The 26,054-nt window shown below is 39.4% G+C and overlaps 2 protein-coding genes across 6 annotated transcripts in view; both read right to left on the bottom strand.

The window, feature by feature from the left end:
• The window catches only part of BPHL (biphenyl hydrolase like), a 41,743-nt gene extending 20,289 nt beyond the window's left edge, over positions 1 to 21,454 (bottom strand). The window contains exons 1-4 of one of the 2 annotated variants that reach the window (XM_039869448.1): positions 21,272 to 21,454; positions 14,844 to 14,956; positions 12,390 to 12,556; positions 10,753 to 10,906 (exon numbers count right to left, since the gene is read on the bottom strand). In XM_039869448.1, coding sequence (XP_039725382.1) covers positions 10,753 to 10,906; positions 12,390 to 12,556; positions 14,844 to 14,956; positions 21,272 to 21,378 — 541 coding nt within the window. In that variant the 5' untranslated portion in view covers positions 21,379 to 21,454. The remainder of the gene's footprint in view (positions 1 to 10,752; positions 10,907 to 12,389; positions 12,557 to 14,843; positions 14,957 to 21,271) is intronic. The other variant, XM_039869449.1, reaches the window with a different exon arrangement.
• Positions 21,455 to 23,050: 1,596 nt separating this feature from the next.
• The window catches only part of RIPK1 (receptor interacting serine/threonine kinase 1), a 32,706-nt gene continuing 29,702 nt past the window's right edge, over positions 23,051 to 26,054 (bottom strand). For all 4 annotated transcript variants that reach the window (XM_039869451.1, XM_039869450.1, XM_039869453.1 and 1 more), the window contains exon 11: positions 23,051 to 25,067. In XM_039869451.1, coding sequence (XP_039725385.1) covers positions 24,781 to 25,067 — 287 coding nt within the window. In that variant the 3' untranslated portion in view covers positions 23,051 to 24,780. The remainder of the gene's footprint in view (positions 25,068 to 26,054) is intronic.

Consider the following 26,054-nt stretch of genomic DNA (forward strand, 5'->3'; position numbering starts at 1 on the left):
GGTGTGTTTGCTGAGGAAAAGGGGGCTGAGGGGTAGACCAAGGCAGGCTGGCACATCAGCAGATGCCAAGGCACAGAGGCACGAAAGGCAAAGCTTTTTTCAGAATTGTGAGAGATGCACAGGAAGGTTGTGGGGAAAGGAGAAGATGAGGCTACAAGGGCTTGCGAGGGCTGAGCTGTCAGGGGCCAGCCCAGTGGCTTGAATGCTGTTTTGAAGAACTGCAAGCAATAGAATTAAATAATCAGATTTTTGCCTTACTGAGGAAAGTCTTCTATGGAAGACAAACTACCAAAGAGGCCAAGGGACTGAATCAGGAAACGGGTAAGTAGGAAGCAAGGAGCGGGGACCTCTGAAGGTCTCATGGCTGTGGTCTCATCTGAATCCACTCATAGCTAGACGAAAAGGGCAGAGTCTCACAGGGATGAACCAAGGCTTCTGGCTTAGATCTCAGATCGACTGTTGGCCACTGACTGAGACAGAGATTATGGGCTGGGTGTTGAAAAGGTCGTGAAACAATGAGTTCGATTTTAGACATTATTGGCTTTTACTAACTTACAGACTATCCAGAGGAAAGTGTTCAGCAGGTAGATAGAAATATGGCTCTGGGGCTCAGGAGAGGAGCCTGGCTGAAGACAGCAGTTTAGAAATCATTCACTCCCCAAATCTTAGCAGAAACTGTGAGAATTGACGATTTCCCCCTAAAGACAGTAAATAGGATGATGGGTAGGATAGCACCCCCCCAAAAAAAACACCAAAAGAGGAAGAGAGAAGAACCATAGAGCCATGCTACCCTAGAGGAAGTGAAGAACGGAATTTAAAGAAAGGAGTGGTCAATAGAATAAAATCTATAAAATATGTCTGCTCAAGTGAGTAATATCTCTTGGATTTCCAGAGCTGGCTAAGATGAAATGAGCCCACTACAGCTTGTTTCTCTGATTATAATAAAACTCCAGACAGGATACAAGAAGCAACTACCTGAAGACTCTACAAAGTTATAATAGCAGGAGACTGAACAGTCAAAACTTGAATAATGACCCATTTTGAGTTTCCTATTTTTTCTTTTCTTCTTCTGAGACCAAACTTTGAAATAAGTGTGTGGAGGGAGGGGTGAATCACTGAACTGTATGAGGGGCACTAAAAGCAGAAACTTCAGGGGAAACCCCTAAAGCTAGCCAGAGAACCAGGACCAGGGGCCCCTGCATAAGGGAGCTGTGTTTTTACTATTTTTCTCCTCTCTTTCTGCCTAGCCCTGCCCAAGTTGTGAAGTTGCACTGCCATGGGGCTATACTGCATAGTGGCAGACCAGGTGCCTAAAACCCAAGAGAAGACCAGCTCTCTGACCAAAGGTACCAGAAAAAGGGGCCCCTGGTATCTACAGATTGTAGACAGAATCTGTTATTTTTTTTTCTCTTTTCTCTTGCCACATTGCTCTAGTTGCAAAGAACTGCACAACAGCAAGGTGAGGGGGAACACAGGGGATTCCCTAATTCTGTATATGAACTGATACAAGTCCTGGGATCAGCCCCTAGCTCTGCATGCATGGGGAAGAGAGGAAGAGGCAAATAGCATCAGGTTCACAAACTGAACTACAATATAAACACCATCCAAGTCCCAGAATAGCCCCTGAATGGGGCATGCATGGGGCAGACAAAAAGAAGCAGGCTTTGAGAAGTGACCTGATACTGGAACTATTGCTCACAGAAAGCTATAACTTTGCAGTGTGAACCTAACCAGGTTGACTGCATGCCAAGGGGAAAAAAAAAAGCAAAAACAAACAAACAAACAAACAAACAAACAACACTTAAATACTCTTTAGAGTATTTTAATAGGATACAGAGTCTCACATCATAATTACGACAGGAGCAATCTATAATTAATCAATATACAAAAGAAACAAACAAATAAACAAAAAAACCTCAACAACCAAAAACCAAGAAAACCTGAGCAATTCTCAAGGGAAAAGACAATAAATGCCAACCCAGAAATGACCCATATATTGGAATTATCAGAAAATATTTTAAGGCTGGCATTATAATAGATATGCCACTGGAGTCCCAGAAGAAGAGAAAGATATTGACAAAGAAAAAATATCTGATGGAATAATGACTACAAACTTCCCAAATTTGGTTCTCTAAAATACAAAGCACAACCTGTGGATTTGTAATATTTGGAGACTGCAACATTTCTCTCTCCTGATTACTGATAGAACAAGTAGACAAAAATCAGAAAGGATACAGAAGACCTGAACAATACTATCATGCAACTCCACATAATCAATATTTATAGAACACTCTGCCCAACAGCAGTATAATGCACATTATTTTCAAATGCATAGGGAACATTTACCAAAACAGACCATATCCTGGGACATAAATCAAATTTAAAAGAATTGAAATCATACAAAATGTGTTTTCTGAACATTATGGAATTATACCAGAAACCAATAACAGAAAGGTATCTAAGAAACCCCTAACATTTATAAATTAAATAATATTTCTAAATAACCAGGGGTCAAAGAGCAAGTCTAAAGGGATTTTAGAAAATATTTTAAACTGAATGAAAATACAACACATAAAAATTTGTAGGATGCAGAAAACATGGCTGTGTGAAAGACATTCCCAGACCTCTCCCCTTGAAACAACAATAAGCTGAACACCTAAAACAACAAAAAATACCCAAACTGCACACCAGCATGTCTGAACTGGGATCTGTACATAAGAGCTACCACAAGTCAGAACCACAGGAGTCAGGCAGTAGACAGGGAGAAACAAAGATGCTGCCTCTCGCAGATGGAGCTCCCTGTAGGAGGAGGGGGAGGGGAGAAAGAGTGGCGAATTCCCTGAACAGCCCTGCCTGAGAGTACTGTGAGCTCCACGCGGTTGGTGGCAGTGCCCAATCATCAGAGCAGAAGGCAGAGAAACAGGGATGGCAGAAAAGTGGGGACGGTAGAGAAACAACAGTTGATTTTTACCAGCTGCAGCTGCAAAACTGAGGATCAGCCACAGCCTCCAACCCTCAACCCAGAGGACCCCACCCTCCATACCCTCCAAGACCAATCACTGCGGAGCCCTAGGGGAATTTGAGCAAACGCTACCGAAACTGTCACTAACACTGACAGGAACTGAGACTGACGGTAGCGAGCATGATTAAACATCTGTAAGGAAAAAAAAAGACATTAACACTTTATAAAAAGCAGAAATCCAAGAGGCTTAGATGCCACCTACTGGAAACCAAAAGAAAGACACCTTATTTGCAACAGGCTAGGAACCGTTATATAATAAATCTTTCTGGAAAAAAAAAAAAAGAATCAGAACACACTTCTATTAATGCCCAGGTGGAGAAACAGTCCATTAAACACCATGAACAACCAAGGTCACAAGGCATCTCAGAAAGAAAGAGAAAAACTCCAGAAAATAAACTTACAGGCATAGAAATATGCGACTTAAATGACAGAGAATTCAGAATGGTACTTTTGAAAAAACTTAGTGAGATCCTAAATGAATCATATCAACAATTTCAGGAACTTAAAAAACAACTAGAGCAGAATGAGTTTTTTTAGTAACGAGATTGAAACCCTCAGAAAGAACCTAATAGACCTTCTGGAGATAAAGAACACATTGCAAGAGTTGAAAAATGAAATAGCAAGCTTGGGAAATTGAGTAGACCAAATAGAGGAAAGGATCAGTGATACTGAAGACAAAATCTAGATATAATCAAAAGGAAGAAGAGAGAAACCAAAGAAAGAAAAATAATGAAAGAGAAATACAAGAACTAGCTGATACCATCAGGAGAGGAAACATAAGAATAATGGGCATTCTCAAAGGGGAGGAAAAGGAACAGGGACTAGAAAGCACTTTCAGACAAATAGTTGATGAGAATTTCCCAAATCTAAGGAATGAGCTGGAGATTGGAATTCAAGAAGTCAATAGAATACTCAATTATCTCAACCCAAAAAGGCCTTCGCCAAGACACACTGTATTAAAATTATCAAAAATCAACGACAAAGACAGAAATCTCAAGGCAGCCAGGGAAAAGAAGATGGTAACTTATGAAAAAAAAAAAAACCCATTAGATTTTCATCAGACTTCTCAGCACAAACCTTACAAGCCAGAAAGGAGTGAAATCAAATATTCAAACTATTAAATGACAGGAAATACCAGCCAAGAATAATGTATTCAGCTAAGCTCTACTTTAGATATGAAGGAGAAATAAAGACCTTTCCAGACATACAAAAATTGAGGGAATTCTTCACTACGAGGCCTGCACTACAGGAAATACTGAAAGAGGTCAGCTCACCTAAAACAAAATGACAAGAAAATACGTAACTGTGATTAAGATGACTAGCAGGCTGATAGAAGCAGAGGAGTGCAACACTTACTATGAACAGGGCATTATACGCTTAAAATAAGAAGAGATTTGCTATAGCAAGATAGTTATGAAACTTCAGCATACTTAGTGACAAAATGAGACAACAATGACTGAAAAGGGGAGGATTCAAAGATCCAAATTCACAAAGGGGAATGCAGATAAGGCACATGCAGAAGAAAATGGATGACTGTATATGTACAACTATCCTTTTCATATTTGTAATAGTAACCACAGGCCAAAGATTTAGAACGAAGTATATAACATAAAACAGGAAAGATCAGAGGGAAAACCCACAAAAGCCAATCAAAATAAAGAAAACAGAAACACAAGTACAAGGAAGCAATGGAAACAGCGAGCTACCAGAAAGCAGAAGATAAAATGGCTATAAGAAAACCTCATATTTCAATAATCACCCTAAATGTAAATGGACTGAACTTACCAATAAAAAGCCACAGAGTCGCAGATTGGATCAGAAAACAAAACCCAACCACATGTTGCCTCCAGGAGACACATCTCAGTTCCAAACACAAAAATAGACTCAAAGTGAAAGGGTAGAAAATGATGTTTCAAGCAAATGGCATTCAGAGAAAAGGGGAAGTAGCAATACTAATATCAGATGAAATAGACTTCAAAATCAAAAAGGCAGAGAAAGATACAGAGAGACACTTCATAATGATAAAGGGAATCATGCACCAAGAAGACATAACCCTTATTAATATCTATGCTCCCAATCAGGGAGCCCTGAAATATGTAAAGCAATTACTAACAGACCTAAAAGGAGAAACAGACCAAAACGCTAACTTAGTAGGGACATAAATACCCCACTTGTCAGATATGGGCAGATCATCCAAACAGAAAACCTATAAGGAAATAACATCCTTAAATGATACATTAGACCAACTGGACATAATTGAGATTTACGGAGCCTTCCATCCCAAAAGAGCTGCTTATACATTCTTCTCTGCTGCACATGGAACATTCTCAAGGATTGACCACATACTGGGACACAGAGATAGCATCAACAAATATGAGGATTGAAATCATACCTACCATATTCTCTGATCATAATTCTTTGAAACTAGAGATCAACTGAAAAAAGGAATCAGGAAGAACTACAAATAAATGGAGATTAAATGACATACTACTGAAGAATAACTGGGTCAGAGAAGAAATAAAAAGGGAGATCAAGAGATAGATAGAAACGAACAATAATGATAGTACAACTTATCAAAACTTTTGAGACACAGCAAGAGTGGTCATAAAAGGAAAGTTCATATCACTACAGGCCTACCTCTAAAAACAAGAATTAGCCCAAATAAACAACCTAATACTTCATCTTAAAAAACTAGAAAAGGAAGAACCAATGAAGCCTAAAGTCAGCAAAAGGAAAGAAATAATAAAAATTAGAGCAGAAATAAATGAAATTGAAAACAAAAAAATAATAGAAAAAATAAATGCAACAAAGATCTGGTTCTTCGAGAAGGTTAACAAGAGTGACAAACCCCTGGCTAGACTCACTAAAGAAAAAAGAGAAAGGACACATGTAAACAAAATCAGGGACAAAAGAGGAGAAATAACAGATATCACAGAAATACAAAAGATCATACAAGAATACTATGAAAAAGTATATAACACCAAATTTAATAACCTAGAAGGAATGGGCACTTACTTAGAAAGATACAACCTTCCTAGACTGAATCAAGAAGAAGTGGAAAATCTAAATAGACTGATCAGCAGTATGGAAATTGAACCAATTATTAAAAACCTACCAAAAAGTGAAAGTCCAGGACCAGATGGCTTAACCAGTGAATTCCACCAAACATTCAAAGAAGATTTAATACCTATTCTCCTCAAACTCTTCCAAAATATTGAAGAGAAGGCAATACATCCTGATTTTATGACGCCAATCTTATCCTGATACCAAAACCTGGTAAAGATAATACAAAAAAAGAAAACTACAGACCAATATCTCTCATAACACAGATGCAAAAATCCTAAATAAGATACTAGCAAACCGAATATAGCAACATATTAAAAAGATTATACGCCACGATCAAGTGGGCTTCATCCCAGGGGCACAAGGATGGTTCAATACATGCAAATCAATTAAAGTGATATACCACATAAACAAATTAAAAAATAAGATTCATATGATGATATTAATACATGCAGAAAAAGCCTTCAACAAGATACAGCACCCATTTATGATCAACACACTTAACAAAATCGGTATAGAAGGAAAGTCCCTTAACATAATAAAGGCCAAATATGACAAGTCCTCAGCCAACATTATACTTAATGGTGAAAAACTAAAAACTTTCCCTCTAAGATCAGGAACTAGGTATGGCTATCCACTATCGCCTCTGTTATTCAGTATAACCTTGAAGGTCCTAGCAAGTGCAATCAGGCCAGAGAAAGATATAAGAGGCATCCAAATAGGAAATGAAAAAGTCAAACTGTCACTATTTCTGGATGACATGATTCTCTATATAGAAAACCCTAAAGACTCCACAAGAACACTACTAGAAACAAGCAAATACAGTGAAGTCTCTGGATACAAAATTAACATTAAAAAATCCACAGCATTCCTATACTCTAATAATGAAGTGTCAGAAAAAGAAGTGGAAAAAGTAATTCCTTTTGAAATTGCAACAACGACAAAAAATAAATACCTAGTAATAAATCTAATGAAACATGTGAAGGACCTATATAATGAAAACTATAAGATCCTATTAAAAGAAATAGAAGAAGATACAAAGAAATAGAAAGATATTCTATGTTCTTGGATTGGAAGAATCTACATAGTTAAAATGACCATATTACCTAAAGCATTATATAGATTTAATGCAATCCCCATCAAAATCCCATAGGCATTTTTTAAAGAACTAGAACTAAAAATCATCAGATTCGTATGGAAGCACAAAAGATCCCAAATTTCCAAAGCCATCCTGAGAAAAAAGAATGAGGCTGGAGGCATCACTCTGCCTGACTTCAAATTATACTACAAAGCGACAGTAATCAAAACAGCATGGTATTGGCAGAAAAATAGACACACGAACAAGTGGAACAGAATCGAGAGTCCACAAATAAACCTATATTTATATGGGCAAATAATTTTTGACAAAAATGTCAAAAACATACAGTGGAGAAAAGAAAGCCTCTTTAATAAGTGGTGCTGAGAAAACTGGAAAGCCACCTGCAAAAGAATGAAACTAGACTGTTGTCTATCACCACACATGAAAATTAACTCAAAATGGATTAAAGACCTGAATATAACACCTGAAACAATAAAATGCATAGAAGAAAACATAGGAACTAAACTCAAGGACCTTGGGCTTAAAGAGGATTTTATGAATTTGACCTCAAAGGCAAGGGAAGTAATAGCAAAAGTAAATAAATGGGACTACATCAAACTAATAAGTTTCTGCTCAACAAAAGAAACTGTCAACAAGGTAAATAGACAACCAGCCAAATGGGAAAATATATTTGCGTGCAACACCTCCAATAAGGGCCTAATATTCAAAATATATAAAGAACTCATATGACTCAATAACAACAACAACAACAACAAAACAAACAATCCAATCAAAAAATGGGCAGAGGACCTGAACAGAGACTTCTCCCTAGAGGACCCACAAATGGCCAACAAATATATGAAAAGATGCTCAACACTGCTAGCTATTAAGGAAATGATAATCAAAACCACAATGAGATACCACTTCACACCTTTTAGAATGGCTATTATCAACAGGACAAGTAATAACAAATGTTGGAGAGGATGTAGAGAAATAGGAACCCTCATACACTGCTGGTGAGACTGCGAATTGGTACAGCCACTATGGAAAGTGGTATGGAGTTTCCTCAAAAAACTAAGAATCCATCTACAATATGATCCAGCAATCCCTCTACTGGATATTTACCCAAAAGACTTGAAAACTCTTTTCGAAACTATATATGCATACTGATGTTCATAGCAGCATTATTCACCGTCGCCAGAACATGGAAGCAACTGAAGTGTCCTACGACAGATGATTGGCTAAAGAAGCTGTGGCACATATATTCAATGGAATATTACTCAGCCATAAAAAGAGATGAAATACTGCCATTTGCAACAACATGGATGGACCTTGAAATAATCATACTAAGCGAAACAAGCTGGACAGAAAAGGTTGAAAATCACATATGTGGGATAAAAACCTAAAAACAACAAATGAACAGGACAAACAAACAGAGACTCATGGACATGGACAATGGACTAGTGGTTACCAGAAGGGAGGGTTAGCGGGTGGAGGAAAATAAAAAAATAAAATGTTTAAAAAATTATGTATACATAGAATGAAAAATAAATAAATAAACTGGCATAAAAAATTGTAGGATGCAGCCAAAGCAGTACTTAGAGGAAAACTTATAGCATTAAAAATGTTTATATTTAAAAGAAGAGAGTTCTAAATCAATAGTCTAAACTTCTACTTTAAGAAATTAGAAAAAAGCAATTTAAAACTTAAAGCAAGCAGAAGAAAGAAAATAATACAGAGCAGATAGAAAACAATAGAAAGAAATCAATAAAACCAAAAGGTAGTTTTTTGAAAAAAAAAAATCAATGAAATTGATAATTCTCTAGTTAAATTAGTCAGGATAAAAAGAGAGATGACATAAATTACCTGTTTGGGGGGAAAATGAGGGGATATCACTATAGCCCTTACAAACTTTTAAGGAATAACAAAATACTACAAACAACTCTAAAAGAATCCACTGGCTTTGACAACAAGGAAATTAAACTTATCTTAGTGAGAAGTTTTAGTAGAGTGGACCAGAATGGGAGACAGGCCAGAATAGTCTGAAGAAGGAATGAGAGGAGAATTACAGAAGCAGAGAGTACAGACAACTCTTTCAATAAGTTTATGGGAAAGGACAAAGAATGGTAAGCTAGTATCTATAGGTAAGAAGGGCAACCTTTTGGAGGTGGAATCATGCCCTCCTTTATAGGCTGAGAGGGAAGATCCACACGGAGAAGTCAATGATACAAAAGAGAGAGAGAGAACCAAAGGTCTTAGAGGCAGTGGGAGGAAATGGACCAGCAACAAAGTGGAATGGCTTACTTTGCACATGACAGACACTCTCCTCTTAATCAGGTGGAGATACAATAAGAACAGGCAGGAGTACTGACTAGGACTGGTAACTAAATCAGATTTATCATTTAAGAGTTTCATAGTTCTTCACCAAACAGAAATACTGTCAAGAACTAAGATTCTATAATAGAACATTGCCATTAAATAGCTTACTTAAGTCATCTTAATTGCAGAACAGCTGAAAAAGACTAGATTTGTGATATTCTAGTGCATGGGTCTGCAAACTATTTCTGTAAAGGACCAGAGAGAAAATATTTTAGGCTCTGCAAGCCAAGAGGCAAAAATCAAAGATATTATGTAGATAAAGGAGAGAAACTTCTGATCTGCCTGGTACTAACTGTCTGGGATGGCCTTTCCAATAGAAACACACCCAGGACAAAAAATTACTGGCCTGAAGAGAAGGGTCTTGGTGGGCCAGACCAGCATGTGATGGTGGAGGGATAGCCCAGGTCAATTTTACTTTTTGCCCCAGATCCCTCCCTATCCCTGCCAGATCCTGATGCACCCTTCTCTCCTCCCAAGGGTCCAGCAGTCTTAATTTGGGCAGCCTGCTGGAAGCTAAGCAACTTCTGAATTACCAACTGAAATTCCGTGACTGGGTGCCCAGTAATTGCCAACAGTCACCAGTGGCCACCAGTGAAGACCCTGGATAGCAACACTGAAAGTGGAGGATGAAACAAGGATGGAGGAGGATACCCCATCTTAGTCTTCAAGATTTATGATGCTAACCTCCTCAATTGGGGCTTAGGCCTTACAAAAACAGGTAGCGGGATGGATTTGGCCCATAGGCTTTAGTTTGCTAGCGACTGTTCTCCTGTCTCTAAAAACCTCAAAGATAAGCCTAAAGGACAACCTTAAAAATGTGAATGGCACAAAAATTCTTTATCAAAAGATAAGGTTTCATATTTGAATACAATGTTCCTTTTTGTACTCATATTATTTTAAATGGGGTAATGAATAACACTTCACATCATGCCCCCTCCTTCCTTGAAGTTCACTATCAGTAGTAGAAAGCGTAAATACTGATTTAGCCCTTTCTTGAGTCATAAAAGTGTCACTTCTGGAAAGAGCTTTAAAACATAGGCTGGTTAAATTGTATTACTTTTCTGAAAATTCATTATTCTTCCTACTTTAGAATTGAGAGCTGGAAGTAAATGAGATATGGCTTGTCAGTACATATCAAAATAAGACATGAAAGGGAAGAGGGAAGAGGAGGATGCTACTTGTCACGACATCTCCAGTTCATGGAACCTACTCTGATAAATCACTTCGTCTTCCTCAGTCACATAGGCGTTGGCTCCCCAAATCACCATCTTGTGGATGTAAGATGGATGTTTTGCAGCTGCAATGAGTGCTGTTATACCACCATCACTCCACCCCAGCAAAGAGACCTTCTTAAACTTCAGCGTCTGTGATAAATAGAACAAAAAGCACAGCACAAGTTATTGCTCCTCTGTTAAAAGAACCCAATAATCAATAATTAACAGCTGTGGGGTTTGGAATATTAATTAGTAAAGAAAAATCTTAGCGTTCACCATTTGGTGAAATAAATATTTTCTCTCAATTAGTTTGGTATAAATATAATTGTCATAAAAACTTAAGTACATAGTCCTGTTTTAAATTATGAAGGACCTACATCTTCAGGTTGGACAAAAGCTCAAAGAACTGAAAACAATGGTGATTAGCTGTATTCGAACATCACAGCAAAGACTTTGAGAATAGCTGTGTAGATTAGAGAGGAAAGTGGATGAAATGAAGTCACTGCATCTGGTAAAGTCACTAATTGCAACTATGTGAAGAATTGGCTAAAGGAAGGTTGGAAGAGAATGGTGTCATGGGGAGGGTGAATCAACCAGGCTCTGAAAATGTGTTTCACAAGGAAAATGAACAATGATTACATCTGGAAGATGCTGTCTTGAATACGTGGGAAAATTTAAGTTAAAGAATTAACAAATATCTATCCAAGATATTTCCTGATAAATTGAGATAACTACTATGGATAACAATTTGGTACTATCTTGTAAAATAAACATTTGCATCTATAACCTAGCAAGTCATCTCCTAAATATGTATGGAAGAAAGGAAGAAGAAGAAAGAAGAAAGAAGAAGAAAGAAGAAAGAAGAAAGCAGAGGAAGAGGAAGAGGAAGAGGAAGAGGAGGAAGAAGAAGAAGAAGAAAAAAAAAAAAGAAGAAGAAGAAGAAGAAGAAGAAGAAAAAAAAAAAAAAAGAAGAAGAAGACAGCAAGCAACCATCGAAAAAGAAGAGGAGGAGGAGGAAGGAGAAGAGGAAGAAGAGGAAGAAGAAGAAGAGGAAGAGGAAGAAGAGGAAGGTGGAAAAGGAAGAAAGAAGGGAGGAGGAGGAGAAGGAGGAGGAGGAGGAACTAAAATGCCCAGGGGAACAGAATATTCACTGCACTTATGTTTATAGTCACAAAAAAGGCAACTTAAAAATTAAGTAATTTATCTACCATAGAAGAGAGGTAAAATAAGACACAGTACATCCATATAATAGAACACCATGTGCCTACTGTAATGCTGATATAAACATATTTATTGACATAGAAGTATCTCTTTGACAAATTGTTCAATGAAATAGTAAGTTGGAGAAACATTAGGCACAGTATGATGCCATCAATATAAAACTATGTATTTATATATGCAATAAGATTGGCCAGAAAGGCAAAGCCTGAAAGTCTTGGTAGTAATATCTCTAAATAGTTGGATTGTGGGATATTTCTACTTTCTTCTTTATACCTATTTGAACTCAATTTTCTATAGGAATTGCATGGTATTGACCTCGTAGAAATGAAAAACAAAAACAAGACGAATTAAGACAGGTCCAACTATCTTCTCTCCCTTGAGTTCTTCTTGGGCTCTTCCCTGAGAAACCCACCTTCATCAAATCAACAGCATCTTTTGCATCCCTTTCAAAAAAATCCACTGGAAAATCTCGATCTGGTGGTCTGGAATGTCCATATCCTCGAGGATCGAAGGCAACCACTGTGAAGAGCTTCTTATTTAAGTTCTTAATCTGAGGTTGAAAATCAGTCTCTCCACTTCCTAAAAATAGCCAATTGGTTAATTCAGGAGAATGCTTTCATTGTTTCAAACACATTACTGTTAAAACAGAAATAAGTACAATCTTAAAACAAAGTAACTAGTTTCTACTCAAAGTTAGACACCAGAATGTAATCAGCAAAGAAGCTTGCAATGATGGAATCCATGTACTGGGAGATTGACTTCCTTTCCTGGTGGAGCTCAGACCTGCCTCTTATCTCCCCCTAGTGGCTACTTTGAGAAAGACAGAGGCTCTGATTTTTCATTTGGTCCTTTTTTATTATTATAGTCCTGCACTTTTGATGACTCTTCTGCTTTATTTTCCTTTAAAAATTTTTTTAAAAAGAATTAAAAAAGAATTTATGAAACTGCTCAGAAATAAATATGATTCTGGGTTATTTTTTCTTTCTTTTTAAGAAGTGACTTACAAGTGAGAGAGATCCTAATATCTGTAGAGAAATTTATGAGATTCGATCCAAGTTATTCAAAGCAGAATTCTAAAATCTCATTTTTTTTTTTGCTAAGCTAATGTGAATAGCCCTGAATATTGGGGGTGGGGGATATAACTAGAAATCATAAAACTAAACATGGAAATAAGGGAGGAGGGTAGGGTGTGGAAGAAATCAAATTAGTTTATTTCAGTAAAACATTACAAAACAGCATGTGTTAACAAGCCAGTAGTGGACTTGACTGGCAGTCCCCAGTGTGTGCACATAGAAAGTTCTCTGTGGTATGCTCACATCCATTGCATGCAGCATGTAAAGCCAGATTCTCAAGGAGTCCAGTCCGGGGGCAAGTCAGCAATTTATTTTTAAGGTCTGCTTGGTTTCTGAATATTCATAGGTCAGGCCACATCTTGCTTGATAAACTGTTATCAGAAAATGTCTTTCAAGATAGTGCAGGATCATTTAACATTATCAAGGACCATCAATGTTCCTGATGAGATATGCCTTTCTCAACGTCAGGTATACAATTCAGAAAACCCAAGTCAAAAACATAAATGGATTTCAAGCTCATGCTTACTGCTCTAACATGGGAAACTTCTCTTATGGTCCTGGAACTGGAGGCACTTCCCCATGGGAACTACCCTGAAGGAGGGGCAGGAGGTGAGAAGGCCAGAAAAGAAAAGTCTAATTCAAGACCAGTTTCAGAAATAACACTTGCTTCCTGGCACACAGGTATACATTTGAAGACCAATGCAAAAAATACTAGAACATTAAAAAAAATTTTTAAGGAACAATTATATGATACTTGACAAGAAAACATACCAACACTGGTTGCCTGTGGAGAGGGGAACTGGGTGCTTGGGTCAGGGGATTGGGAGAGAGAATTTCAGTGTTTAACTTTTTAATTTTTGAATCAGGTTAATGTTTTACATAAACAAAAATTAAATTGTCAAAAGTTTTTTATACCTGAACAATTGCGATACTGAAATAATGGAAATCTAAGCTGGTAAACTGTTCATTGCTTTACAGATAACTGTGGCTCTATATCAGCCATTGGAGTAAATGTCTTCCTTCATTACAATAGCTTAAGGGAAAAAATGATACTATCTAGATAAGGATGACTCAGTAGCCACAATGGTACCACAATCAAGTGAAGATCAGGCAGGTGGAACCATCAAGTAACTGAAAAATTTTAGGAGAAAGAAGCAAATCATAAGGAGATAGTATATATTGGTAACGACTCAATGCTAAAACTCTTAAAACCAAATTTGCGATGTCCTGGAATCACTGGAAATTTTCCCCCTAAACTTTCTACATCTCAACTTCTTTTCTGTAAAATGAGATTGAGATCCAGCAGGATTTACAATGCTCCATTCATACCAATCTAATTTGGGTTTTCAAAAAGCCTTTAAATTCAATTTTGTTCTTAGCTCTTATTTTAATTAAACATATAGTCAACTACAACAAGGAAATCAATCCATCTTTCAGCACTGAAAGTCTCCCATCCTGGAACCCCTCAATTCCAGGCAAACTGGGATGGTTGGTCACCCACTCATCTTCTTCCTTCATCTATCCCTTCTTCCCACATCCCTTTCCTTGACTGCTGTCATCCTCTCAAATTGTAGGCAACTATAAATGTGCTTGCATGGAAAAAAACAAGTATTTAAAGGAACAAAAAATATATATATAGCAGAAAGCTATCTTTCTGTATCACTGAAAGTTGATTGTAGCAAACAGTACTTAGAGCATTTCAGCAAAGCACTAAAATTAATAATCAACATTTGGCAACTACTATTGTGAAAGCATCATAGGTTACACAGCATGCAAGAACATTCCATTAAAACCTTCCAGACCCAACATTCCAGGAAGCAGCAGGACTGCATGCTCGCCCTCTCCGGTCTGCTGGTAATGCAGGTGGACACCATTCACAGCCACTTTGGCAGAGGTTACTGAGGTACTAGAAGAGAAAAACCCCATCCCCAAAGGAAAATTATTATTTAGTGGTGCCAAAGTAATATGACCAAACTGCCCTTTTATATACACGAGTCAGTTCTAGTACCCTTCTCAGTCTTCTTGGATTATTTTGATTTGTGCTTCAGTTTTCCAAACCTAAAAAGGACATAGGTTTGTATCTTCCTTACTAGACTGCAGATCTGGATTGTATCTTCATGTTTGAATATCCTGCAGGAGCAGCTCAGGCTTACCCTATAAAAGTACTGATTGGCTTGCTCAAGTCAATGGCCCTACAGGCCCATGCGCACAGGCCTGGTGAGCTGGAAGCCAGTGGTGCCAAAGGGCAGGCTGACATGGGAGCTCCACGTAATGAAATGCGAGGCTGAGCATCAACAGCACAGACCCTTAGCAGGTCTAGGGGAGTTACCTAGACCTGCAGCTGCCTTGGCACCATTCCTAAACATAAAATTGGTCTCAGGAATCTACAGGGAAGGTCTTGATCTCAAGGCTGTCCTTTAGGCATATGGCTCATCACATTCCCTAGCCAGCTATAGAAGGACTCTAGTTAGGAATGCCCAACTACACTGATTGGCCAGACTGGTTTTTAAGATATTGAGATATTTCTGTGTTGATTGTTAAATAACTGGGTCCATAAGCTCTCAGCTCAAGAGCCCTCCTCCTGTCACCAACCCTCCTTGGCACAAAGACCTCCCGTGGTGCAGCATCTAACTGCACATGCTTGGCATGGAGACGGTCTTGAGCCAGGGCTACTGCTAGGTAGGGTCTGTTCTAACTGAATGATGCGTGTGCTGTACCAGGTGTTATGCTCTGATTAACCCCTCCTCAGCTGCTTTTCCAGAAGCTCTGAGATGACTATGCTGGGATATACCAGAAAATTGCATATCAAAGGCCCCTGTGTTAGGCTCTAACAGCCTCCCCACCAATTTCCCAGATGGCTGGGTGACAGGAGAGACATTATGGTATGCCCGGACAGATGCTGGAACAAATGTGTTGAATACAGGCACATTGTTTTAAACATCATACAATTTCTAGAAATATATGACAGAATTGGTAGGTGACAAGGCCTGACATATCTATAAGCACATTATCTACAGAAATATTATGGGAGGATTAATAATAAAGCCATACTGAGCAATGGTAGTGTCATACTGACACTGCTAAGTTACCTATTATTAATGTCTAATTTCTCTGAGTAATTCGTTTTTATTGTTAAGATGGCTCTAGGAGCAAGATAAAAGCAAATAATACTCTACTAATATTCATTTCAGCAAACATTTGTTTACTGACACATTTGCTTTGTTCACAGTCTAGTAGGAGAAAAGATAAAGACACAAAGACTGATTTGCAAACCCGCAGGGAAGGGTAGGGTATGAGTGAGGAAAGAAAAGCTTGAGGTACATGTTTGGAGCAAAAGTTATTACTATTTCCTGTGTTCACCACACAGGAATGAAGCATCTCCCCAAATATAGGTGACCAGCATTTGCACAGCTCATGTTAGTGAGTATGTGTACCTTTATTACTCCTGTTCCCTAACTATTTCTGAGGGGCTCCCCTTCTTGCGTCAAGGATATGCTTGTAAAAGTCATTTTGTACAGTGAAGATATTACGTACAATAAGAGGAACCTCAGCCCACCAAGCCAACTTTCTCAATGTCCAAGCCAGTGAGTGCTGCTGACTTGATTCTGTTTGCCTCTCTCCAGGAGCCCAGGAATCAGCCCTAGGGCACTGGCTTATGCAAGCTTCCTTTCCTTCTGCTTTCATGATCATTCCAAAATCTCTTTCGCGAAAAACCTAATTTCCCTCTGTACTTTGCTGTCTATGTTTTGACTCCCCATTCCAACTTTATTATTATTATTCCCTATCTCATATTCTTTCAGTTGCCTAATAAGAATATAGAAATAAAACCAGAAAGTCTAGAACTGGGCATAATGGCAACTCAATGTCAGGGTTGAAGAAGAGTGCGAAAGTAGAGTTTGAGATGTTGAACTTCCAAGAATGTGGTGGGGAGGGTGATTCTAGAAGAAACAGTATGATCAAAGGCCCAGGAGCAAAAGACATATGTGGGAACAAGGCAGAATTCAGCCTGGCAGGAGTGTGGGGGCAAAGAAGGAGCATATTTTGAAGCTAAACAGTTAAAGGGTTTGCAGCTAAGGCTAAGGGGAAAGATGTGTCCCTAGTGCTTTGTCATCAACACCCTGTATGGAGTCACAGGAGAGGCACCCGTCATTTTCACATCACCCTATCCCTTAGGGTTAATGGAGCTTGCCAAAACCTTTCATTGGTCTCTAGTTTGGGGAAACAGGACAGAGGACTGCTTATGAACAAAAGCAAATCAAACGCAATTTCAAGTATAAGAAAAAAAGTTTATTTTTAAAAATAATAGTTATTAAATGATTTTAACATAAATATAATTGAAATGGGTATAGCATTTTTTCTTTACCTTATCAAGGGGCCCTTTAGACGGCAGGCAGGTCTTACATAAATATTGTTATATGTATGGTGCAAGATAATCAGCTGCAGAGATCAGGCCTTGAATGGCCCCCAATATGTGCTTATTACATGAACCACATTCAAGATACCAAATTTTACAAACTCTCAGGTAGAAAAAAAAAAGATAGAAAAGTTCAGAACTTTTAAAGAACAAAAATGAATCCCTCTCCCTTGGGGCTATCAATGTCTTTTCCATCACTTTCTCCCTCCTAATAATCGCTTCTCTAACCCAGGTGTTCTTAACCAGATGTGTACATTAGAATTACCCATGGAAAGTTAAAAATATACCTGCATAGGACAACCCTGGGAGACCATCATTCAGTGACTGGAGTAGAGCCCTGGCATGTACTTTCTAAAACACCAAGACCCTACTGTACTATTTATTCACTCATTCATGTATTTCCTGAACATCTACTTTGTCTGGGTGTAGAGGCTGGCAGGCATGTTGCTTAGAGGCTAGCAGGCAAGGCAGATAATTAAACCTGCAAGCAGCAGGTAGTATACAGTTTGCCAAGTACTATAATAGAGAAGTAGAGGGATACAGGAGACTCGGGGGGGGTTAAGAGGGGTGGGTTTGGCGTTAGACACCACCAAGTTCACCAAGACCTCACCAACATCTACAAGGATGCCCACTCAGCTCCTTTTTATGAGAGCATTTCCTGACTCCCACTATATCAGTGGAGCTAAAACTTAGATTTGAAACATCTGGCAAACTTTCTTTTAAGTGCCTAATAAATTTTAATTATTATTATAACTATGCATATTTTTTTTTCTGGCAAACTTTTAAATCTCTGGATGCCCAGACTGCACTAAATCAACATCTCTGGGGTACGATCCAGGTATCTGTATATTTTTAAATCCCCAAGAGATTCCAATAGGTAACCCAGGTTAAAAATAACTGTACTGAGTTAATTTCTTAAAGGAGAAAAAAAATCCTATCTCCCTTTTAAAAACAGCCTGTAGGAAGGCATGCTCAGCTAGAAAAGCTTGTCTTACCTGGTATTTGTCCTTGACTCCTTTTTTCTAGGAGGCTGGACAGGCAATTTTATGAAAGGGCAGGAGGCCTGGAGCAATACACCTGCATTCAGGTCCTGATTGAGGAGGCTGAGCTGCTCCCCTCAAAGAGTGAGCCTTTATTGTGGGGGGAGGTTAGAATGTAACAGTTCGGGGAAAATAATTAAAGTAAAAGTAACATTTAGTTTAATTATTAAACTAAATAAGGCACTCTGCTAAGAGTTTATCTTACTCATTTTTTCTATGTGACGTATATTATACTTAACCTAATTTTACCTCAGAGGAACCTGAGGATTAGAGAGTTTAGGTAATTTGCCCCATACTGCTAGTAAATTGCAAAGTCAAGATGAGAATCTGATTGCCTGACGCCAGAGCCGTTGGCACTTCCACACTTTGCTTAGAAATAAAAATAGGGGCTATTAATAAGATACATCCTCACTTTGAAAGTCCTACATAGCCTTTATATCTTGCATGTTTGGCTTTTTCTTTTGTATATTTTTTCTAAAGTAACCATTGGCTACGATAAAGTTACCCCCAGGCATAGATTTACGGGAATTTTGATGACATAATTTTACATCTTTCATACATTGTATTAGTATTTAGATATTCATATTTGTGCCACTACTAATTTTACCTACTAATTATTTCTTATTATGTCCCAGGCCTTTTACATTCATTGTCTCAAACCCTCAGAACAATTCTGCAAGGCATGCAGCTCAGAGAGGGTAAGTAACTTGCTTATGTTCATGTAGCTATGAAGTGGCAATGTAGCTGTTTGAACACCAGAAGCCATGTTTTTTCTGTAACCTCATAGCTGAAGAGTCCCCAACAGGGCTCCAGCACTGGAGCCATACTCACTCTGACTGCCAGAGAGAAGCTGGTGGCAGGCACCAGGGGTAGGAGAGTCTGATTCTCTGGCAGAGCAACCCAAGGTTGAACTCGGAAAACATTTTTATTCGGGCAGGTTGTCAGGTTCTGTAAATTATTAACATCACAACTGTATGTAACATGCAATTCCAGGTAGAAGAGGCCTTTTTAAACTGGCCCTGGAACAAACCACCTTACAGATTATGAAATAAGAGTCAGAGTTCCAAACAACAGATTTAAAAACAAGTTTTTTGGAACACAACTCAATTGTAGGTTGGGCCCTGGCTGTCCTGAACCAAAGGTTTTACAGGAGTACTTTTACCTTACACTGGACTGCAGCTTTGTTTCCGGATTAACCAAAATCACTGCTTGTTTCCTCCCATTACATGTCATATCAATTTGCAACTGCATTTATAAAATGGCAATTCAAAATGCAGAGAAATCTGTTTTTCAGAGATATTTTAGGAAGAATGATTTGCATTGCTAATAGATGGGCCTTTCTGCAATCATTAAATAACCTATTGTAACTCTGATATCACTACGACCACAGTAACTTTACTTCAATCCCTTTCTGCAAACAGGAAACTGGATAAATCACCATTTTTCAGTGTTGATTTACACTGCTGAGGACACTAACGTATTTTTCCATCTGTATCAAAACAGTCCTTAAACTCTCTTCAAAGATCTAATAAAAAAGAACCTAAATCATGAAACTCAAGAACTAGTCAGTCGCAATATAAAAATGTCAGATTTTTCCTTTCTCCTTCTACCAAATTAAGTTTTCAAATGAGAAGTTTCCACATTAGATAAAGTTAGGTTCTAAATACCAGGTACCTAACTAGCATTTGACTTTTCTTCCTAGTTCTAAAGGAAACTTACCCATCAATAGTTAATTGCATAATATGCGCTGTGGATGTTTGTGTGTATGTGTGCGTAGGTAGGTATGTAGGGAATAAAGCAAAGCAAGCTTCATGATGCAATATCCACATTTTCTGCCTAGTATCTCTTGGGACCATGGGCACCCGCTTTTAAGACAGTGGGTCAGAGATTAACCGTTTTTGTTGTTAGTTTATCACAAAGTGTGTGTGTGCTGGGGGGAGGTGGAGGGTGTCAAAAGAGAAAAAGGCATCTCCATAGACTTACAACATCAGAACCTCTGGGAGTCAGGCCCAGGAATTAAAGTTTTCCAGTTCCAAGGTGATTCTTCTGCACATTAAAGTTCGAGATCAGCAAAGAGAAGACTCCCGGACTTGGGACTCCTGACTATGACAGCTAATAGGTCACAGACATTCTCAGGCTGGTTTTGGATAATGAGAGATTGCCCCGATGTCTGAAGGTCGGAAGACCCTGGAAAGTGCATCGGACTAAGAATAAGGGCCTTGAGGTTCTAATCACTGTCGTGAGTGTGTCTGTGACTAAGCAAATTACGTTTTCTCCCTGGGTTTCTTTCGTCTGCATAATGAAGGAGTTGGGCTCAACTGCCCAAACCCTTTACGGTTCCAGAGTCACAGAACTGAAGTTGAAACATGGCTGAATAGCTAGGCCAGAAGTGACAGACAGAGGAAGATCAACTCCACCGCCACACGCGCAGCCACCCCAGGCGCGGTCACGATTAAAAAAGGGCGTTTATTTAAAAAATAATTTTCCATCCGAAGAAGTATGAAAAAGGACACACGGCCCATAATTGCACTACCTAGATACCTGTTGACATTTAAAAAAAAATAAAAATATACATGAATTAAAAAAAAAAGACTATTAAAACTATTAGGAACGAATAAACAAACAGGGCGATGAGGCCGCGCCCACGGCCCGCACCCGGAGCCCGGCCGCCGGCCAGCCTGAGCCCCTCCCGCAGCTTCCTCTCCTCTCCCAGCCTGAGCGCGCGCCCGCGCGCGCGCGCGCGGACGCGGGCGCCTGTCGCCATTACCCGAACGCAGCCATTGTCCCGGCCGCGGGAACGTAGGTCCAGGATTTCAGCGCCGAGCGGAGGAGCCGCAGCCCTTGCATGACCCGGCAACCAGGCACTGTCACCATGGTCTCAGGTAGCGCCAGCGCCAGGAGAGCGAGTGCGCCGAGGCCTACAGGCTGCGCCGCGCCGCCTGGCAACACGCATGCGCCGGGCCGTTGGAGCCCGGCCTCCTGGGCGCGGTCAGCTGGGCTCCCTCAGCTGGACTCTTGGCCGTAGCCAGCCGTGTCCCCGCTGATCTCTGACAGAGCTGGGACTCGGGGCCCCACGGGTACCCCCGCACAGGTCATCTTATCTTGAGGTGCCAGCTCTAGTTCCGGAGGGGCACGTCCCCGTTGGCTCTATCCCGTCCCTCGCTAGGTCACCTGGCACTTTAGGGAGGCGAGGACGCTCCCTTCCCTCTAAGAGTGGGATGCCAGTCAAGGCTCCTGTGGGGTAGGTGGAGTTGGGAGGGGAGGGTGCATTTCCTTCTACAGATGATGGGAATATAAGAATTTCACACCCATTAGAATGGCAATTATCAGAAAACCTAGACGTTAATGTGTTGGTGAAATTGGAACCCTGTGCATCATTGGTGGGAATGTAAAGTGGTGCAATGGAAAATAGTATGGCAGTTACTTAAAAATTAAACAGAAATACCATATGATCTGGCAGGTCCACTCCTGAGCATATACCCAAAAGAATTAAGAGCAGGGTCTCGATATTTATACATTCATGTTCATAGCAGCATAATTCAGAATAGCCGAGAAGTGGAAGCAACCTATCAATGGACAAAGGTATAAATAAAATGTGTCTAAATATAATGGAATATTGTTTCACCGTAAAAAGGAAGAAAATTCTCACATGCTACAAAATGGATGAACCTCGAAGACATTAGGCTCAATGGCAAAAGCCAGACACAAAAGGACAAGCACTGTATGATTCCACTTAAATGAGGTACTCAAATCCATAGATACAGAAAGTACAGTGGTGGTTGTCAGGGACTGGGGGTAGAGAAGATGGAGAGTTAGTATTTAATGGGTACCGAGTTTCAATTTTACATGATGAAAAAGTTCTGAAGTATGGTGTGATGGTAGCACAGCAATGTTAGGATTCTTAATGCCACTGAGCTATACAGTTGAAAATGGTTAAAGGTAAGTTTTATGTGTATTCTACCACAATTAAAGTTTTTTTCAAGACCATATAATTCAAGCCTTATAAAGGTTATAACTCTAAATTGCATATTCAGTGGAGAAAACTACTTTAATTCTGACTACCATTATGCCTTACCTTAACTGGAAATAAGTGGCAGATCCGTGGCTACTGTTTAGCCTTGGCTTGAATTATTCGAGATGACAACAGCTTTCTTGCCTATTTCATTATTTCTCCTCCAAGAGACCCCTTCCATTGTAATAGTCCTGCCCAAGATTAGTGTTTTCGTGGTACTTCGGCCTTGTACTGAACTCATCAGAAACAAATTTGGCTCTTTTCAGCCCAGTTTTTAGAGAGTAGGGGCTGAAAGATAGGCCTCTTAGCTATGTTCAGAGAACAGTAGTGCTACAGGCTCTCAGGGCAGTGAGCTTTCATCCTGAGAGACAAAATGCCCTGTCCAGAAGATTCTCCTCTTTTTACCATCAACTTCCTGTTTTGTCAATAGTTGGGTGAAAAGCGGAATATGTACATGAACTGCCAACCCAAGTGGTAAAGTCACAGTGGAAAGTTAAAAACTCTGATTTCCACAAACACACACATTTCAATGGCTTATATCTAAGGTACAAAATTTTATTTTTAAAAAGTCCATTAAAATACTTTCCATTTTTGCTTCTTAACATTGATCAATCTCTTTGGAATTTTAGTAACACTGCTAGGACATAGGTACAAGAGATACATTTAGAAAAAAAATCATCCAGCCCCTGCTTGCTAGCAGGGGACCCCTTTCCCCTCCAGTCTTCCTTTTGGTTTATGTAATCTAATGCTATGTGGCAATTAAGTATTGAGCCTAGATACGTGCGGCAAGAGAACTGAGAGGTTCATTATAGCAGTGCTTTTCTCAACGCAGACAATTTTGCCCTTCCAGGGAACATCGGACAATTTTTGTCACAACTGGGGATGGGGGACAGGGAGAATAGTGCTACTGGAATCTACTGGGTAGAGGCCAGGGTTGCTTCCAAACAACCTTCAATGCACAGGAGAGTCCCCCACAACAAAGAAGCATCCAGCCAAGATGCTAACAGTGCTGAGGTTGAGAAATTCTGCTTTACAGTCCCACTTCTGGGGTGGGTGGGTGGGTGCGTGTGTGTGTCTGCTGGGGCTGGAGGTTTCGGGTCAGACCAACAATACTGTTATCACCCACCAAACACTAGAATCTGTTCTGACAGCCAGATTGCCCACACTGCACCCTTCTTTCCTTTCCTCCTGGGAAGGCTAAGCACAACAGCATACCCTCTCTGTTTAGCAAAGTGCTGGCAGTGATCCCGATGGTCCAGTTGACTTCAGTCTTGCAGTCTTCTAGTTTCTTCCTGAGTTTCAGGTGGGCTTTGAAAGTTTGAGTGCTAGAGGCATAACAACCCAACTCCAAATCTATCTTTTTTTTACATCATCACTCACAGAAAAAAAAAAAAAATGAAAATATTTCTACAGTATCTTGGGGTAAACTAAGAAGCTGTTCAACAGTGATCAGCCCTGAGGTTCCAGTCATAGCCGGGATGAAGAGAATATTCCCTTAATACCTGGCTCCCTCTTCTGGGCACACAGGTTGAGAAAGTGAATAAAGTATCAGAATGCTAAGCAAGAACTTAAAATTTTAATCAAGAATTTTTGTAGTTGTCACAATTAGTAATTTCTTGCAACAAGTACCTGATATTTTCACTTTTTTTTTTTTTGCCCCTTCTTAGTACTCCTTAAAATCTCTTTAGTTAGTTTATGAAGATTGCATGCATTTCTTGAAGCCTGTAGTGACTGATACAGCATTTGATACTCAAGTTAATAGGTCCTATAATTTATAATAAACTGTAGTTGTGACACACACAAAAAAAAAAAAATAAAGAGAACTTAGAATTTTTCTGTACTTTCATTATAACAGGAGTCTGTGTAGAGAAGAGAACACAAAATAAGAAAGTTGATTTAGTTTACATTCACTGAATTTTTTTCTCGCTCAAATCAAAGTCCAGGAAACTGAATGAACAGCATAAATGAAGGTTATGGGAAGAACCGAAATTAAATGATTGTCCTCAAATCTCTCTTCTTTCCCTTTCAAAACCCAATTAGGCTTTTTTGGTTGGGGCTCAGCCATTAACAAGTCTTCCTGTTTTGTGGGTTGTTTGCTGTAGATTTTTTCACCATTCTCCAGTTGTGAGCTGCAGGAAATGACTTTTATGCAGATACAGAACCCATATCAGTGAGGAAAGAATTCTGGATGATCTGAAGCAGCACACTTTCAGTGGATTACTCATTAAGTGATTTACTCCATGCTGCCAAAGCCCCTTCTAGAATTAGTTCTGGCTGATGCATACCAAAGCGTTCAGAAGGTCTATTCTTGAACACTGGTAGAGGGCATAGGTCAACTTTCCCACTGTAGCCCCCTTATTGCCTTCCCTCATCAGCCATTTTTGGAGCATCTGGTAAACCTTTTCTTTTAATCCATCTCGCTCATAGTCATGGTCAATTTCATCAATCTGAGATTCACTGAAGCCCAATTTACGTGCGCATATTTTCCAGCTCCTTCCTAGATTTTCCCTGACTGGGTCCAGGTGTTTATCTGTCAGACTAGTAGTATTACCTGCCAAAAAGAAAAGAGAAGAAGGTATCAAGCTGTAACCCATTTGAACCTCTATCAAGTGAAGAGTACGTGTGCACTACAGTGAAAAAGATAATTTCTTAATTACATAGCTGTTGACTCACTGGATGATACTTTCCATGGCTGCTAGCCCACTGGAATCTTTATGAATTAGAATAGGGAACCTCTTCTTCCTAGCAGATGCACCTCTGAGCCACAGCTGATGGCTTTGGGAACAAAACCTCTGCCTACTAGGCTGTTTTATATAACTTTAGCCAGAGGTCCTGTTTATGGTAGACTTTCCTGATGTAAAGGCGGAAAACACCACTTTTGTTCCTTTTGGTCATTTTCCACCTACATCTGGCCAGAATTAAGGTCATTCAACTCTTGATCCCTTTCACCCATCAGTTTATTTTCCTCTTACTTAAGGAAACTGTGACCACTAAGTGTGAATCTATTCACTCACGTCTTCCCTTGTCTTTAAGGGATGAGGCATCTACACTTTCCAAGGTCTGTTTTTGGACTCGTCCTTCCCCTATCTAACCACTGTCCTCTCTTCTCCTACAGCCATAATCTCTCTTTCTACTGGATCCTTCCCCTTAGCCCACCAAAAAAGTAATAAAAGGAAACCAAAGGATAAAATAACCACCGCGAACAAACCATATTCCTTAATTCTCATCCTGCCTCAGTAAGCTGCATATAAGGAAAAAGGCATCTCAACCCTCATTCTTTCCTCAGCTCCCCACAATGCAGCTTTTCGTCATTACCAATGAATGTCAGCAGTCCAAAAAATCTCCCAAGATATTTGCTAAATTCCGTCACTACCTCTCTGAGGGAGAGAAAACTGAGTTTTATCAGATTCTCAAAGATACCCTTGTCTCCTCCAAATTTAGGAACCTCTGTTTTAGGTATTTTAAAGACTATCCTTCAAATGGGCCAGACAAAGGATTGGCAAACTCTGGCTTGTGGACCAAATCTAGCCTGCTGTAA

This window comes from Pteropus medius, unplaced genomic scaffold (assembly GCF_902729225.1).
Source record: "Pteropus medius unplaced genomic scaffold, Ma_sr-lr_union100, whole genome shotgun sequence".
Classification (NCBI taxonomy): Eukaryota; Metazoa; Chordata; class Mammalia; order Chiroptera; family Pteropodidae; genus Pteropus; species Pteropus medius.